This window comes from Pteropus alecto, unplaced genomic scaffold (genome assembly GCF_000325575.1).
Source record: "Pteropus alecto unplaced genomic scaffold, ASM32557v1 scaffold155, whole genome shotgun sequence".
Taxonomy (NCBI): domain Eukaryota; kingdom Metazoa; phylum Chordata; class Mammalia; order Chiroptera; family Pteropodidae; genus Pteropus; species Pteropus alecto.
In genome coordinates, this window is record NW_006438113.1 from 9,787,682 (window position 1) to 9,801,755 (window position 14,074).

Consider the following 14,074-nt stretch of genomic DNA (forward strand, 5'->3'; position numbering starts at 1 on the left):
AACAATATCCACAGCATAGGAGTACCTGAAGAAGAAGAGAGAGAGTGAGGGATTGAGAATCTATTTGAAGAAATAATGACAGAAATTTTCCCTAACCTGGCAAAGGAATTGGACATACAAGTCCAGAAATAACAAAGAGTCCCAAGCAAGAGGAATTCAAACAGACCCATACCAAGACACATCATTATTAAAATGCTAAAGGTCAAAGACAAAGAGAGAATCTTAAAAGCAGCAAGAGAAAGGAAGCTGGTTACTTACAAGGGTACCCTCATAAGAATGTCTGCTGACTTTTCAATGGAAACTTTGCAGGCCAGAAGAGAATGGCAAGAAATATTCAAAGTTATGAAAAACAAGAATCTGCAACCACTAATACTCTACCCAGCAAGGCTTTCAATCAAAATGGAAGGTGAGATAAAGAGCTTCTCAGACAGAAAAAGGCTTAAGGAATTCATCACCAACCCAAGCCAGCATTACAAGAAATGTTAAAAGATCTTCTGCAAAAAGGGAAGGGGTAAAAAAGAAAATAGAAATATGAATAATAAAATGACAGTAACAATGTACCTATCAGTAATCACTTTAAGTGTAAATGGATTAAATGCTCCAATCAAAAGACATAGGTTAACTGAATGGATAAGAAAACAAGACCTATGCATATGCTATCTACAAGAGACCCACCTCAGATCAAACTAAACTCACAGACTGAAAGTAAAGGGATGGAAAAAGATATTTCACACAAACGGAAATGAAAAAAAGCCGGAGTAGCAATACTTGTATCAGATAAAACAAATTTTAAAACAAGGCTACAATAGGAGATAAAAAAGGGCATTACATAATAATAAAGGAATCGATAAATTAAGAGGACATAATCCTAGTACATAAATCGTAGCACCTACATACATAAAGCAATTATTGACTGACATAAAAGGAAAGATCAATAGTAATACACTCATAGTAGGAGACTTTAACACCCCATTGACATATCTTCCAGGCAAAGAATCAACAAGGAAACAATGGGCCTAAAAGATACACTAGAACAGATGGACTTAATAGATATTTTCAGAGCATTTTACCCCAAAGCAGCAAAATATACATTCTTCTCAAGAGCACATGGAACATTTTCAAGGATAGATCATATGTTAGGACACAAATCAAGTCTTAATAAATTTAAGAAGATTGAAATCATATCAACTATCTTCTCTGATCACAGAGGTATAAAACTAGATGGTATGAAACTAGATATTAACTACAAGAAAAAAAGGGGAAAATACACAAACACATGGAGGCTAAATAACATGCTACTAAACAATGAATGAGTTATTAATGAGATCAAAGAAGAAATCAAAAGATACCTAGAGACAAATGAAAATGAAAACACAATGACTCAAAATTTATGGGACACAGTGAAAGCAGTCCTAAGAGGGAAATTCATAGCAATACAGGCCTACTTCAAGAAACAAGAAAAAGCTCAAATAAACAATCTAACTTTACAATTAAAAGAACTAGAAAAAGAACAGCAAACAAAGCCCAAAGTGAATAGAAGAAAGTAAATAATAAAAATCAGAGCGGAAATAAATGAAATAGAGTCTAGAAAAACAATACAAAAACCTAACGAAATCTACAGCTGGTTCTTTGAAAAGATAAACAAAATTGACAGACCCTTAGCCAGACTCATCAAAGAAAAAAGAGAGAAGACTTAAATAAAATCAGAAATGAAAGAGGAGAAATAACCACAGACTCCACAGAAATACAATGGATCATAAGAAAATACTACGAGCAATTATATGACAATAAATTGGACAATCTGGAAGAAATAGACACATTCCTAGGAACATACAATCTCCCAAGACCGAGACAAGAAGAAACAGAAAATCTGAACTGACCAATTACTACCAATGAAATCAAATCAGTAATCAAAAACCTCCCCAAAAACAAAAGTCCTGGACCAGATGGCTTCATAGGCAAATTTTACCAAACATTCAAAGAAGAATTATCACCTATTTCTCAAACTATTCCAAAAAATTCAAGAAGAGGGAAGGCTCTCTAACTCCTTTTATGCCTTGATTCCCAAACCAGGCAAAGACATTACAAAAAAGAAAACTATAGGCCAATATCTCTTATGAACATTGATGCAAATACCCTGATTCCAAAACTAGACAAAGACATTACAAGAAAACTATAGGTCGATATCTCTTATGAACATTGATATAAAAATCCTCAACAAAATATTAGCAAACCGAATTCAGCAATACATTAAACATATTATACATCATGATCATGTTGAATTTATTCCTTGGATGCAAGATTGGTTTGATGTCCACAAATCAATTAATGCGATACACTACATTAACAAATCGAAAGATAAAAATCATATGATCATATCAACAGATGCAAAGAAAACATTTGACAAAATCTAGCATCCATTTATTATAAAAACTGTCAGCAAAGTGGAAATAGAGGAAACATACCTCAACATAATAAAGGCCATATATGACAAACCTACAGCTAACATCATACTCATGGGGAAAGGCTAAAAGCATTTTCCTTAAGATCAGGAACAAGACAAGGATTCATTTTCAACATTGTATTGGCAGTCTTAGCCCCAGCAATAAGACAAGAAAGAGAAATAAAAGGCATTCGAATTGGAAAGGAAGAAGTAAAACTCTTGTTATTTGCTGATGACATGATACTATATAGAGAGAACCCTAAAGATTCCACCAAAAAACTGTTAGAACTGATCAATTCATTCAGGAAAGTGGCAGGTTACAAAATAAATATTCAGAAGTCAGTGGCATTTTTATACACCAATGATGGACTTTCAGAAAGACAAATTAAGAAAACTCATTTACAATTGCTTCTAAAACTATAAAATACCTGGGAATCAAATTAACCAAGAAGGTAAAAGACCTGTTTTCAGAAAATTATAAGTCATTGAAAAAAGAAATTGAAGAAGACACAAATAAATGGAAGCATATACCTTGTTCATGGGTAGGAAGAATCAACATTGTTAAAATGGCCATACTACCCAAACCAATCTATAGATTCAATGCAATCTCTATCAAAATACCAATGGCATTTTTGAGAGAGCTAGAACGAATAATCCTAAAATTTATATGGAGCCATAAAAAAACCCGAATAGTCATGGCACTCTTGAGAAAGAACAAAGTTGGAGGTATCACACTACCTGATATCAAACTATACTACAAGACTACAGTAATCAAAACAGCATAGTACTGGCATAAAAACAGATATATTGATCAATGGAACAGAATAGAGAGCCCAGAAATCGCCTATACACTCACTTAATATATCGCAAAGGAGGTAAGAATATACAACGGAGTGAATACAGTCTCTCCAATAAATGGTGTTGGGAAAATTGGACAGATACATGTAAAAAAAAGAAGCTGGATCATCTTCTTACACCGTATACAAGAATAGACAGACTCAAAATGGATTAAAGACTTAGACGTAAAACCCAAAACCATAAAACTTTTAGAAGAAAACATAGGCAGTAAACTCTCTGATATTACTAATAGGAATTTCTTTTCAGATATATCTCCTCAGGCAAGGGAAACAAAAGAAAAAAATAAAGAAATGGGACTACTTCAAACTAAAAAGTTTTTGTACAGCAAAGGAAACCATCAATAAAACAAAAAGACAACCGACTGTGTGGGAGAAGATATTCACTAATGATACATCTGATAAGGGGTTAATATCAAAAATTTATAAGAACTTATACTACTAAACAGCAAAAAACCAAACAATTCAATTAAAAAATGGGCAGAAGACCTAAACAGATACTTCTCCAAAGAGGAAATACAGATGGCTAACAGACATATAAAAAGTCGCTCAAGATCGCTAATCATCAGAGAAATGCAAATTAAAACCACAATGAGATATTATCTCACACCTGTCAGAATGGCTATCATCAATAAATCAAAAAACAGCAAGTGTTGGCGAGGATGTGGAGAAAAGGGAACCCTCATACATTGTTGGTGGGATTGCAAATTGGTATAGCCACTATGGAAAACAGTATGGAGGTTTCCCAAAAAATTAAACATGGATATACCTTTTGACCCAGCAATTGCACTTCTGAGTATTTATCCAAAGAAAACCAAAACAATAATTCCTAAAGATCTATGCACTCCAATATTCATGGCAGCACAATTTACAATAGCCAAGATATGGAAGCAACCTAAATGTCCATCAACAGATGACTAGATAAAATTTTACCATTTGCAATGACATGGATGGACCTAGAGGTTATTATGCTGAGTGAAATAAGTCAGAGAAAGATAAATACCATATGATTTCACTTATATGTGGAATCCGAGGAAGAAAAAGAACAAACTAGTCAAAAACAGACTCACAAAAATAGTGGACAATTTGATGACAGACAGAGGGAAAGGGGGTCACGGGGCTAGGAGAATGGGGTGTAGGATTAAAAAAGTACAAATTAGAAGTTGATAGTTGGGCACGATGATGGGGAGCACGGCACAGGGAATGCAGTTAGTATTAATATGATGGCTAAGTGGAGGGCCAGGGGAGGGAGGGTGCAATTGAGGGAATTGTTTTATGAACAATATAGATGTCTGACCAATGTATTATATACTTGAAACTAATTCAAATAAATAAATTTATTTTTTTAAAAAGTTAACATCATTGACAAATAATTATGAGATATTTTGCAGAGTCTTGGTCCCTCAACCAGTTAGATCACCCAATCACAGTGATAAAGATGATGTCAGAAACTGAGTTAGGAAAGGAAAACCACTGAAGCGTGCATAAGAACTAACCAATCAGCTTCACCCTCAGCCCCTAACCCCTAAAGCTCAATTTCTGCCTTTAAAAACCTTTGATCAAAAGCCATCAGGGAGTTTGGGTTTAACACGACAGCTTCCCATTTTCCTGGCTTGGTGCCATGGCAATAAACGGCTCCAATTTGTTCGGTGTTCTGCTCTGCTGCATGTGTAATGGGTGGACTCCTTGTCTGGTAACAAAACATCCTCGCTGGATATCACAATCTCATTAGAAAGCTCACCTGTTGTTTATTCACAACACGGCTTTTTGTCTCTGCCTTAGTTGAGGGCAGGAGAGGAAGATGAATTTATTATTAGAGAAAAGGAGAGAAGGAACTAGAATATATGGGATTTGGTTCTTCCATGACCTCTAATGGGAATGGGGTTAGAGATGTTTACTAAAGTATAAAAATCAGGCAGTGAACAGAGACTGCTAGGAGAAAGTCTCAGCCAAGGCAAGAAACAAGTGATGCCAGTCAAAAGAGAGCAATTATTGCTCAATTACTCAAGTCTCCCTATCCTTTATGATCTTAAATATCCCAAATTTTCTTCCAGAAAAATAGAAACTGTAACACAACAGAATGGATAAGATGCTTTGATGCGACAAGGTGTAGAAATTTGCTTTAAGTATTTCTTTACTTAAGGTGAATCCATTACTTAATTTCAAAAGCAAGCATATTCTTGGTTCTATCCCCAAGCCTCCTACTTCTAGGAATGAGATTTCAAGCAATTAATTTGTGACAATGAAAATGCCCTATGGAAGTTCACTGTAAGGGATTTGATTGCTATACGATCACCTTAACTTTCAATTTTTAATGACTGCTGCAAATAATATAGGTCAATAAGTAGGTTATCTTATAAGTCAAAGCAATTACCAGCATTTAGGGCAGATTTGAATAGAAATGTCCATATATAACTAACCGGTAATGAAAAATGGTCATTAGCGACAGAAAAAGGGCTGTCCATACTGTAGAAAGATGATATCTAATTTATTTTTGTAGCACATGCTGCAGCCCTATGCACATATATCTTTCTCTCTAGTGGCTACCCACAATTAAATATTTTAGCTACAAAAAACTCTTCAGTGTAATAAGCTTACACTTTTCTTCTTTTAAATTTCTTCTAATTAGCATACAATTTGGGGAAATTGTTCTATCCTTACTTCACACCAGGTATAGAAATAAATTCAATAGATTAAAGATTCAAATATAAAACATAAGACCCATAAAAGTCTCAGATATCATCTTTCATTAATCAGAATGGCAGTGACTCAAAAGATTGATAAGTAGTGCTGGCTGCGGGGTAGGAAAACTGGCGTGCCTACATTGTTGGCAGTAGTGAAAACTAGACTTTTCTAATGGACATCTGAGCAATACATATCACAATTTTTAAAGTGTGTGTTCTTTGATTTCCTAATTCCACTTCTAAGAATTTACCTTAAGGAGATGATTAAATAGTGAAAAAGTATAAATGTACACAGATATTTACGAAAGCATTATTTATAAATAGTAAGATTTGGAAGTAATCTAAATGTACACCACTTGGAGACTGGTAAATCATACAATGGAACACTCTGCAGCTATTAAAAAGATGAGGTACAGCTACATATGTATTTCTTCAGAAAAAAGTAAACAACATACTATTAAATAAAACATAAGCTAAAAAACTATGCCTGCAGTATAATCCTATCTTTTGTTTAAAAAGTATCTATCTATATAAACTTATTTGAATGTGTAAGCATGCTTAAAAATAGCCTATGAGACTGGATGCACAATTGTTAACAGTTTGATTTATGGGGTAGGGTGAAAGAAGAGGAAATTATATGAGCTTTTATTTTAATTTATATATATTTTTTTAATTTACATATTTCCATAAAATTTGAAAATTTCTAATAGGCAAATAACTTTATAATTATAAAACATTACCTTTATTTTTTTAAAAAAACAGCTTTTACCTTAAAAATATAACATTTCTTTTATGCTAAATCCTAAATGTCATATAACCCTTCCCCCTTTCTTACTGTTCAGTCTCCTAATACCTGGAGAAACTTTTGTCACCCTTCGGCTCAGGACTGTATTTTTAGCTCTTGATCTCCTTTGGCTGCTTAACCTTCCCTTGTTGGCATTTCAGCTATTTATATTGCAGTAGAAGAACTGACACTTAATTTTGTTTCACACTTTACAAACAACATTAAAATAACAAAGGTGTTAATAGATACATTTGAATGTCTGGGAATACATTATTAAATCCTGGAGGCTTAGAAAAGTAGGTTAATAAATTCTTCTGTCCAAATTTAACGAGTTACGATTTTGTATATAAAGTACAGGGTTTTTGTTTTATTTTTTTTAATTTTTTTAAAGTTATCCATTGCCCAGTTCTTTTGTTCCTATGTACGTAATCTCTCTTTTCAATTTAACCAGAAGAGATGTCTACAGTGTACCAAACAAGCTACGAAGTATAAAACAAAAACAAAAAATCAGCCATTATTTAGTATACCCCAGAAAGAGTAGGGGGTACTATATTTTAAATGGAATATGGTCAAATGGAATAAGGACAGTAAAGGGAACAGAGTCATGTGATATGAGGAACTAAAGATGCTGAGGATGGTGGGAAAGGGAGAATGATAATTGAAAGAAACTTTTTCTATAGCTCCATGGTGTAGAACTAGTATCAATAGATAGAAGTAACAGGGAGGTAGATTCTGCCTTTAAATTTTTACCAAATTATTTCTGGAGGTTTATCACAGATATTGAAAATATTGAGAAGTACATTTTAATATTAAAAGAAAGTCTTAGCCCTACTGCATATATGGTGCCATCAACCCACCAAGAACAAGAGGAAAGAAAGATAAAGAAGCTAGCAGGCTACCTTTCCAGTACACTGCAGATGCTGTCCTGGCACGGAGAGGGAGGTCACAAACATGGTAAAGCAGCGAAGCAAGAACACAGTGCCCATCAGACTACAGAGCCTTCGCAGAAGTATTGACCTGTGAACAGAGCGACCAAAAAGGGAGAAAGATCAGCAGAAAACGAACCAAAACACCCCAGGCATCAAATGCTTACTTAAAGGGAAAGCAAGGAGGAAAACCGCTAGACTCTTTATAGAGGACAGAAATTTTGGAGACGATCTGAAGCATCATTTTCCAGTAGAACTTTCTGCAATGATGAAAATGTTCCACTATTGAACTGTTCAACAAGTTATCTACATGTGGCTCCTGAGCACTGGCAATGTGGCTAGTATGAGGAGCCAAGTTTTAATTTTATTTCATTTTCGCTAATTTAAATTTAAATAGTCACATGAGGCCAGCATCTGTAAAGTGGGACTGTGCAGACCTAAGAGCATCAGAGAGCATAAGAAAATATGGCTAAGAGAAAGCAAAAGAGTTATGTAAAAGAGAAGATTAGTACCTAGCCTGACTCTTAGCTCAGTGTTAGTCCTATTACTCATATGTTGCTCATAAATTATTTTGAAAGGTATAAAGTTAAATGTGATTGTAGGGATTTTTTTGTTTGTTATAACATTGTAAGTTTGTTAATGATAGTAGCTATCTAATAAACATTCTCTAACTTCTCCTAACTTAAACTTAAGCTATAAAATACTGTTTTTTAAATACTGTTTTACATTAAGTATATCGCTACTAATAAAAATTTTGAACTGTATTGTGACATCACTTGCACTGTTCTATTATTTTTTTAAATGTCTTAAACCAAAACAGACTTATTCTTAAGTACAGGGACTATGCTTTACATATTTTCCAAATGCTCATCCCACCTTCAAAAAGAGCAAAGGACACAAGGTTATGGTATGTTTCGAACTTCAGTGTGTACACCTGGGATGGAGCCTAGAATTCTGCATTTAACCACAACCAAGGTGATTCTAATTTAAGTGGCAAAAAGACCACACTTTGAGAAATTCTTTGTCTAATTAAACATCAAAATTTGCATTTAACTGGCTACAGCTCTGATTTGCTAAATCTACCGAGGTTTCTTATAAAGTAAACTCTTGTTTTGAAGAATGAATAAATTCAAATCCACGGAGTCTTATAAGACAAAGTTATACCAGTAAGCAGCAGTAATACAAGTTTTTTTTTTTTTTTTTTTTAAACTACCTCTGGTTTTAAGCAATCCAATTAAAAATATTGCCGCAAACAGGAGAGAATGAAGTCCAATATGGCCTAAAAGTGTGACAAGAATAGCAACAATCAATCTTTCTCTTTACCTTCAAAGCACCAAAATAACTGCTGCTTAGGATCTAAAGCCCATCACCGTGGTTTTACCTCAAGAACTCCCTGGTGAGGAGAAAAGATCAAAAATGCAAGAAAGTAACCCTATTCCTCTTCCGTGTCCAAAGACAATGACTAGCAGATCCATACTTTCTAGTTCTTTTTTTCTTCACTATGCCTTATTTTTTATTTAAATCAAGTAATTCCCCCTCATTAAAATAGGAACAGAGCCTCCCTTTATGCTTCTCTTCTTTTTTTAATGAGAAAAAATTATTCCCTTTGTATTTCTTGGTGAAAGTGCCAAAGAAACACTCTCCCTTTTCATCAATTTCCTATACCATATGAAGTAAACCACACTGACTAGGTGTGCATGGTGTGTGCAAAATAATCTCTTTTTTTAATGGGCCTCCTCCAAGCAGAGAACAATTTCTTCCATCTGAACATCTGACCAAAGACTGTCCTTGGAGGGGTTTCTATCCTTCTACATAGTGACATTTTCATTTTGTTTCTAATGAAAGATGAGGCTAGGACATCAATAGTTGGCCCATGATCGAATATTGCTGTGATATTTCCCTGCAAAATACGTTCAGAATATTAGTAAATATGTGGGTATTACCTTAGGCTGACTCTTTTGTTGATAAAACCCCATTTTCCTATGTGAATAAGTATAATGCCAGAATGACTAGAGAAGGAAATTAACAAAGAAACTGCAAAGGGAGAAACAGCTTTGATGACCTTTACACGAGATAGTCAAAACACTTTCAGTCTTTTAACAAAATAGGTGAGGTACCTGTGCTTGTGAAGAAGAAGAACCAGGAGCCAAATATAGCACAAAATCATGCCACATACTTCTGTCATGGCAAAGGCCCATGGGATTCTAGGAACGCTAGAACAGAAAAAATTACATATTGGGCTGACAAGTAGATAATGTGCATAAATGATGTCACTCTTTTCAATAAGATACTCTTCAAATAATGACCTTAAATTGTTTTCTATAACTTTTACCTTTTTTAAGAGATAATATTTGAAAAATCTGGGGTGGGGGGGAGGATAGGGTACTTTCATAAAGTACCCTATTTACCAGAACCTCTTTGTTGTCTGTGATTCCCAGTCATGGTTCTCTGTAGAGAAGTAACAACCTTTTTCTCCCTCCCTATACAGCACAACAGACCTTGATATAGGACTGCCCACAAAAGACAATGGAAGGAAGTCTCACTTCTCCCATGATGTGCTAATTTCAGAACCCAGATAAGCAGAGCTTGAACTTGACTCCTTTTCTTTAGTATAGAGTAGTCCCCCTTATCCATGGGGTATACATTCTAAGACTCCCAAATGGATGCCTTAAACTATGGATCGTACTAAATTCTATATATGCTGTTTTTACCTACACATACATACCTATGATATAGTTTAATTTATAAATTAGGCACAGTAAGATATTAACAAAAACTAATATTAAAATAGAACAATTATAACAATATACTGTAATAAAAGTCATGTCAATGTGGTCTCTCATGCAATATCTTATTGTACTGTACTCGCTCTCCTTGTGATGATGTGAGATGATAAAATGCCTGCGTGATGAAGTGAGGTGAATGAGACATTAAGTAAAATAAGGGTTACTTGAACTCAAGCACTGTGATACTGTGACAGTTGATCTGATAACTGAGATGGCTACTAAATGACGAATGAGCAGGGAGCATATATGGCGTGAATATGCTGGACAATGGGAAGATTCTTGTCCAGGGCACGAGGAACAGGGCAGTGCGAGATTTCATCACTCTACACAGAATGGTGCACAATTTAAAACTTATGAATTGTTTACTTCTGGAATTTTCCATTTAATATTTTCAGACTATAGTTGACAGCGGGTAATAAACTGTGGTAAGTAAAACCTTAGATAAGAGAGAACTACTATATTTGGTTTTGTTTTAGGAACAGTAATGTTTGTTTTGTTTTACTCCTTTATTTCTCTGTCTCCCTTTGTTTTCTATCCCTCTTTTCTTCGATCTTTTCCATTAATATGCCACACCCCCAACCTAAACCTAATTCCTGCTCCCCAGAGGTGATCACTTTCACTTTTCTGTTTTATTTGGCATTATATTTTTTAGTCACCTACCAAACACACATACGCATACACAGATATTCTCTCTCTCCCCATCTCCCCATGCTCTCAATACTATTTCACGATTCTGTTTTTACTTAATATAAGTTTGTAAATATCATTTATGGCTGAGTCAGAGAACAATGATTAAATCCCTTTCTTGAACAACTTCTAAATAATTCTCTGGAGCTAATAGATAACTTCTTTTTTTTTTTTAGTTTGTTCTGTTTCTTGTGCGCCTATCACCAATTCATCTCCAAAATATTCTATCAATTTCAATCTTTTCCTTTTTCCCTCTTGTTCCACTCTAGAATGATTGCCATTTTCTAGTTCTCCTGCATGGCTATTTGTTGGAATAAAATTGAACCCTCATCTTGGGAATTCCTCTTTTCTGTAATGGATTCTCTGTTTCCTGAATCCCATGTCCTCCCCTTCCTTGGTTTACTCCTTAGTTTTGATGGGGTGTAGATCCTCCAGTTGTTTTCTGAGAAAGAGGGCCTGGCCTGGAGGATAAACTTATTTTTAATGTCAGATTTATATGAGGTTTAATTTACAAACAGAAAAATCTGCCTTCTTCAGCTATACAGTTCAATGACTTTTGACAAACATATTCAGTCACATACCACCACCTCAATAAAGATGTACAACATTTTCATCACTCCAAAAAGTTCCTTTGTGCCCCTTTGCAGTCAATCCCTTCTCTCACTTCTAGCTCTGGAACAACCATTAATCTGATTTCTGTCCCTTACAGGTTTGCCTTTTCCAGAATGGCATATAAATACACTCACACAGTATTTATCCAGATATCTTTTGTACTTGGCTATTTTCATTCAGCATGGATGTGTTTTAGATTGATCTACATTATTGCGTGTATAATTCTTTATTTAAAATTGCTCTATCCAGTCACTGGTTGATGAATATTTTGGGCTAATCTCAGTTTGGGGTGATTATGAATAAAGACCACATACAGGTCTTTGCATGGACATATATTTTCATTTCTCTTGGGTAAATACCTAAGAGTGAAACAGTTGAGTCCTATATTAAATGTATGTTTAACTTTTTAAGAAACTATCAAACTATTTTCAAAGCTGTGGTGTCATTTTGCATTTCTACCAGCAGTGTATGAGTATCAGTTGCTCTGAATCCTCATTAGGACTTATCTTTTTTTTTTTTTTTTTCATTTTAGCCATTCTAGTAGGTGTGAGGTTAGAGAGTAAGTTTTTTGAGACTTGCAAATTTAAAAATATCCTTGGGTCTAGCCTTATATCTAATTCATAGTTTGCAAGGGCAGAATTCTAGATTAGACATTATTTTCTCTCAGAATGTTAAGACATTTTCCATTGTCTTCTAGCTTCCGCTATTGCTAAGAAGTTTGATTCATTTTAGCCATTCTAGTAGGTGTGAGGTTAGAGAGTAAGTTTTTTGAGACTTGCAAATTTAAAAATATCCTTGGGTCTAGCCTTATATCTAATTCATAGTTTGCAAGGGCAGAATTCTAGATTAGACATTATTTTCTCTCAGAATGTTAAGACATTTTCCATTGTCTTCTAGCTTCCGCTATTGCTAAGAAGTTTGATGCTATTTAGATTTCCAGTCTCTGCATGTTTTATGTTTAGCCTCTTAAGAAGTTTCTAAGATCCTGTCTATACCCACTGTTCTAAAATTTTTCATTTCTTGTACTGGCTATTCACTGGATCCTTTCGATTTAGAAAGTCGTGTCCTTTGGTTCTGAGAAATTTCCTTATATCTTAGATAATATCTTCCCCTTCATTTTTTTCTATGTTCTGAGAAATTTCCTTGTATCTTAGATAATATCTTCCCCTTCATTTTTTTCTATGTATTCCTTATAAGAACCCCTATTTGTTCACTGTTGGACTAACGGGATTGATCTTACTTTTTCTCTTCCACTTTTCATCATCTGCTCTATATGCTGGGCAATTTCATCAAATTTATGTTCCAATTATCCTGCTGGATTTTAAATTTCTACTTTCATTTTTTATTTTCCAAAAACTTTTTTTCTCCGAATTTCCCTTTTTCAGAGCCTACTATTACTCTCTCATAGGCTGCAGCATCTCTTATTTGTGAGAATATGAATGGTTATTTTTTTTGAAGTGTTGTTCTGCTCTCTATTTTGTTTTTCCCAGTTTGCTTCTTTTCTATTTGCATTGGTCTGTTTTCCTCAAATGTCTGGTAATTCTTGACTGACCATTCATATCTGACAATGAAGTACTAAAAAAAAAAGCTCAGTGAATTTTTTTTGACTGAGCTTGTCAAGTTATGGGTTTCACTGTAGAGTGAGCAGAGGTCTGGTTGATGAAATAGGGTTATCTCCCCTACCACAGTATCTACAGTTTTTTTCTCTTGTGTAGGTTTTCCAAGGAGAGGAATCTGTTTTCCTGCTTGGAGTACTGAGGCTGGGTGAGAGTGGGGATAGGAAATAAGTCCGGCTACTTAAGGAAGGAAGCTGGAGGTCTCAGTGATCAATAGGTAGATTTACAGTTAATCCTCTTGAAAACATACTGAAAAACGTGCACCTTTGTTCTTATGTGGGCCTGATGTCCCCAATTCCAGAGTCCCTTACATTCAGCTACTCTGGAGAATACATCACCTATCTTCTGTTGGTTTACAGCAGGTCTAAAGCTTCTTAAATTGATTTTCAACCAAATCTCCCATATTTTGCTCCTATCTATAGCTGGTCTTGAGAGATGCTTGGTGCCTCCTATTTTGAGAGTTTTTCTAGAGCTCTGCAATACAAATAAACTCATCTCTTAGGCACTGTTCGTCTCTACTCCCAATCTCACAACAAGCACTTAGCTTTCCATTTTTTCATTATTATCACTATTCTTGCCTTCATGGGATTATAGGGTCCCCCCCATTTACTGTCATTTTAGTAGAGTGTTGTGAGGAAACTGTCAAATGTATATTCAGTATCTCATATTTATGATGTAAAGC

General features: G+C 34.7%; 1 protein-coding gene across 2 annotated transcripts in view; it reads right to left on the reverse strand.

Moving 5' to 3' along the window:
• The window catches only part of SAMD8 (sterile alpha motif domain containing 8), a 71,440-nt gene that overhangs the window by 9,800 nt on the left and 47,566 nt on the right, over positions 1–14,074 (reverse strand). For both annotated transcript variants that reach the window (XM_015592311.2, XM_006915491.3), the window contains exons 3-4: positions 9,809–9,904; positions 7,665–7,782 (exon numbers count right to left, since the gene is read on the reverse strand). In XM_015592311.2, the coding sequence (XP_015447797.1) occupies positions 7,665–7,782; positions 9,809–9,904 (214 nt within the window). The remainder of the gene's footprint in view (positions 1–7,664; positions 7,783–9,808; positions 9,905–14,074) is intronic.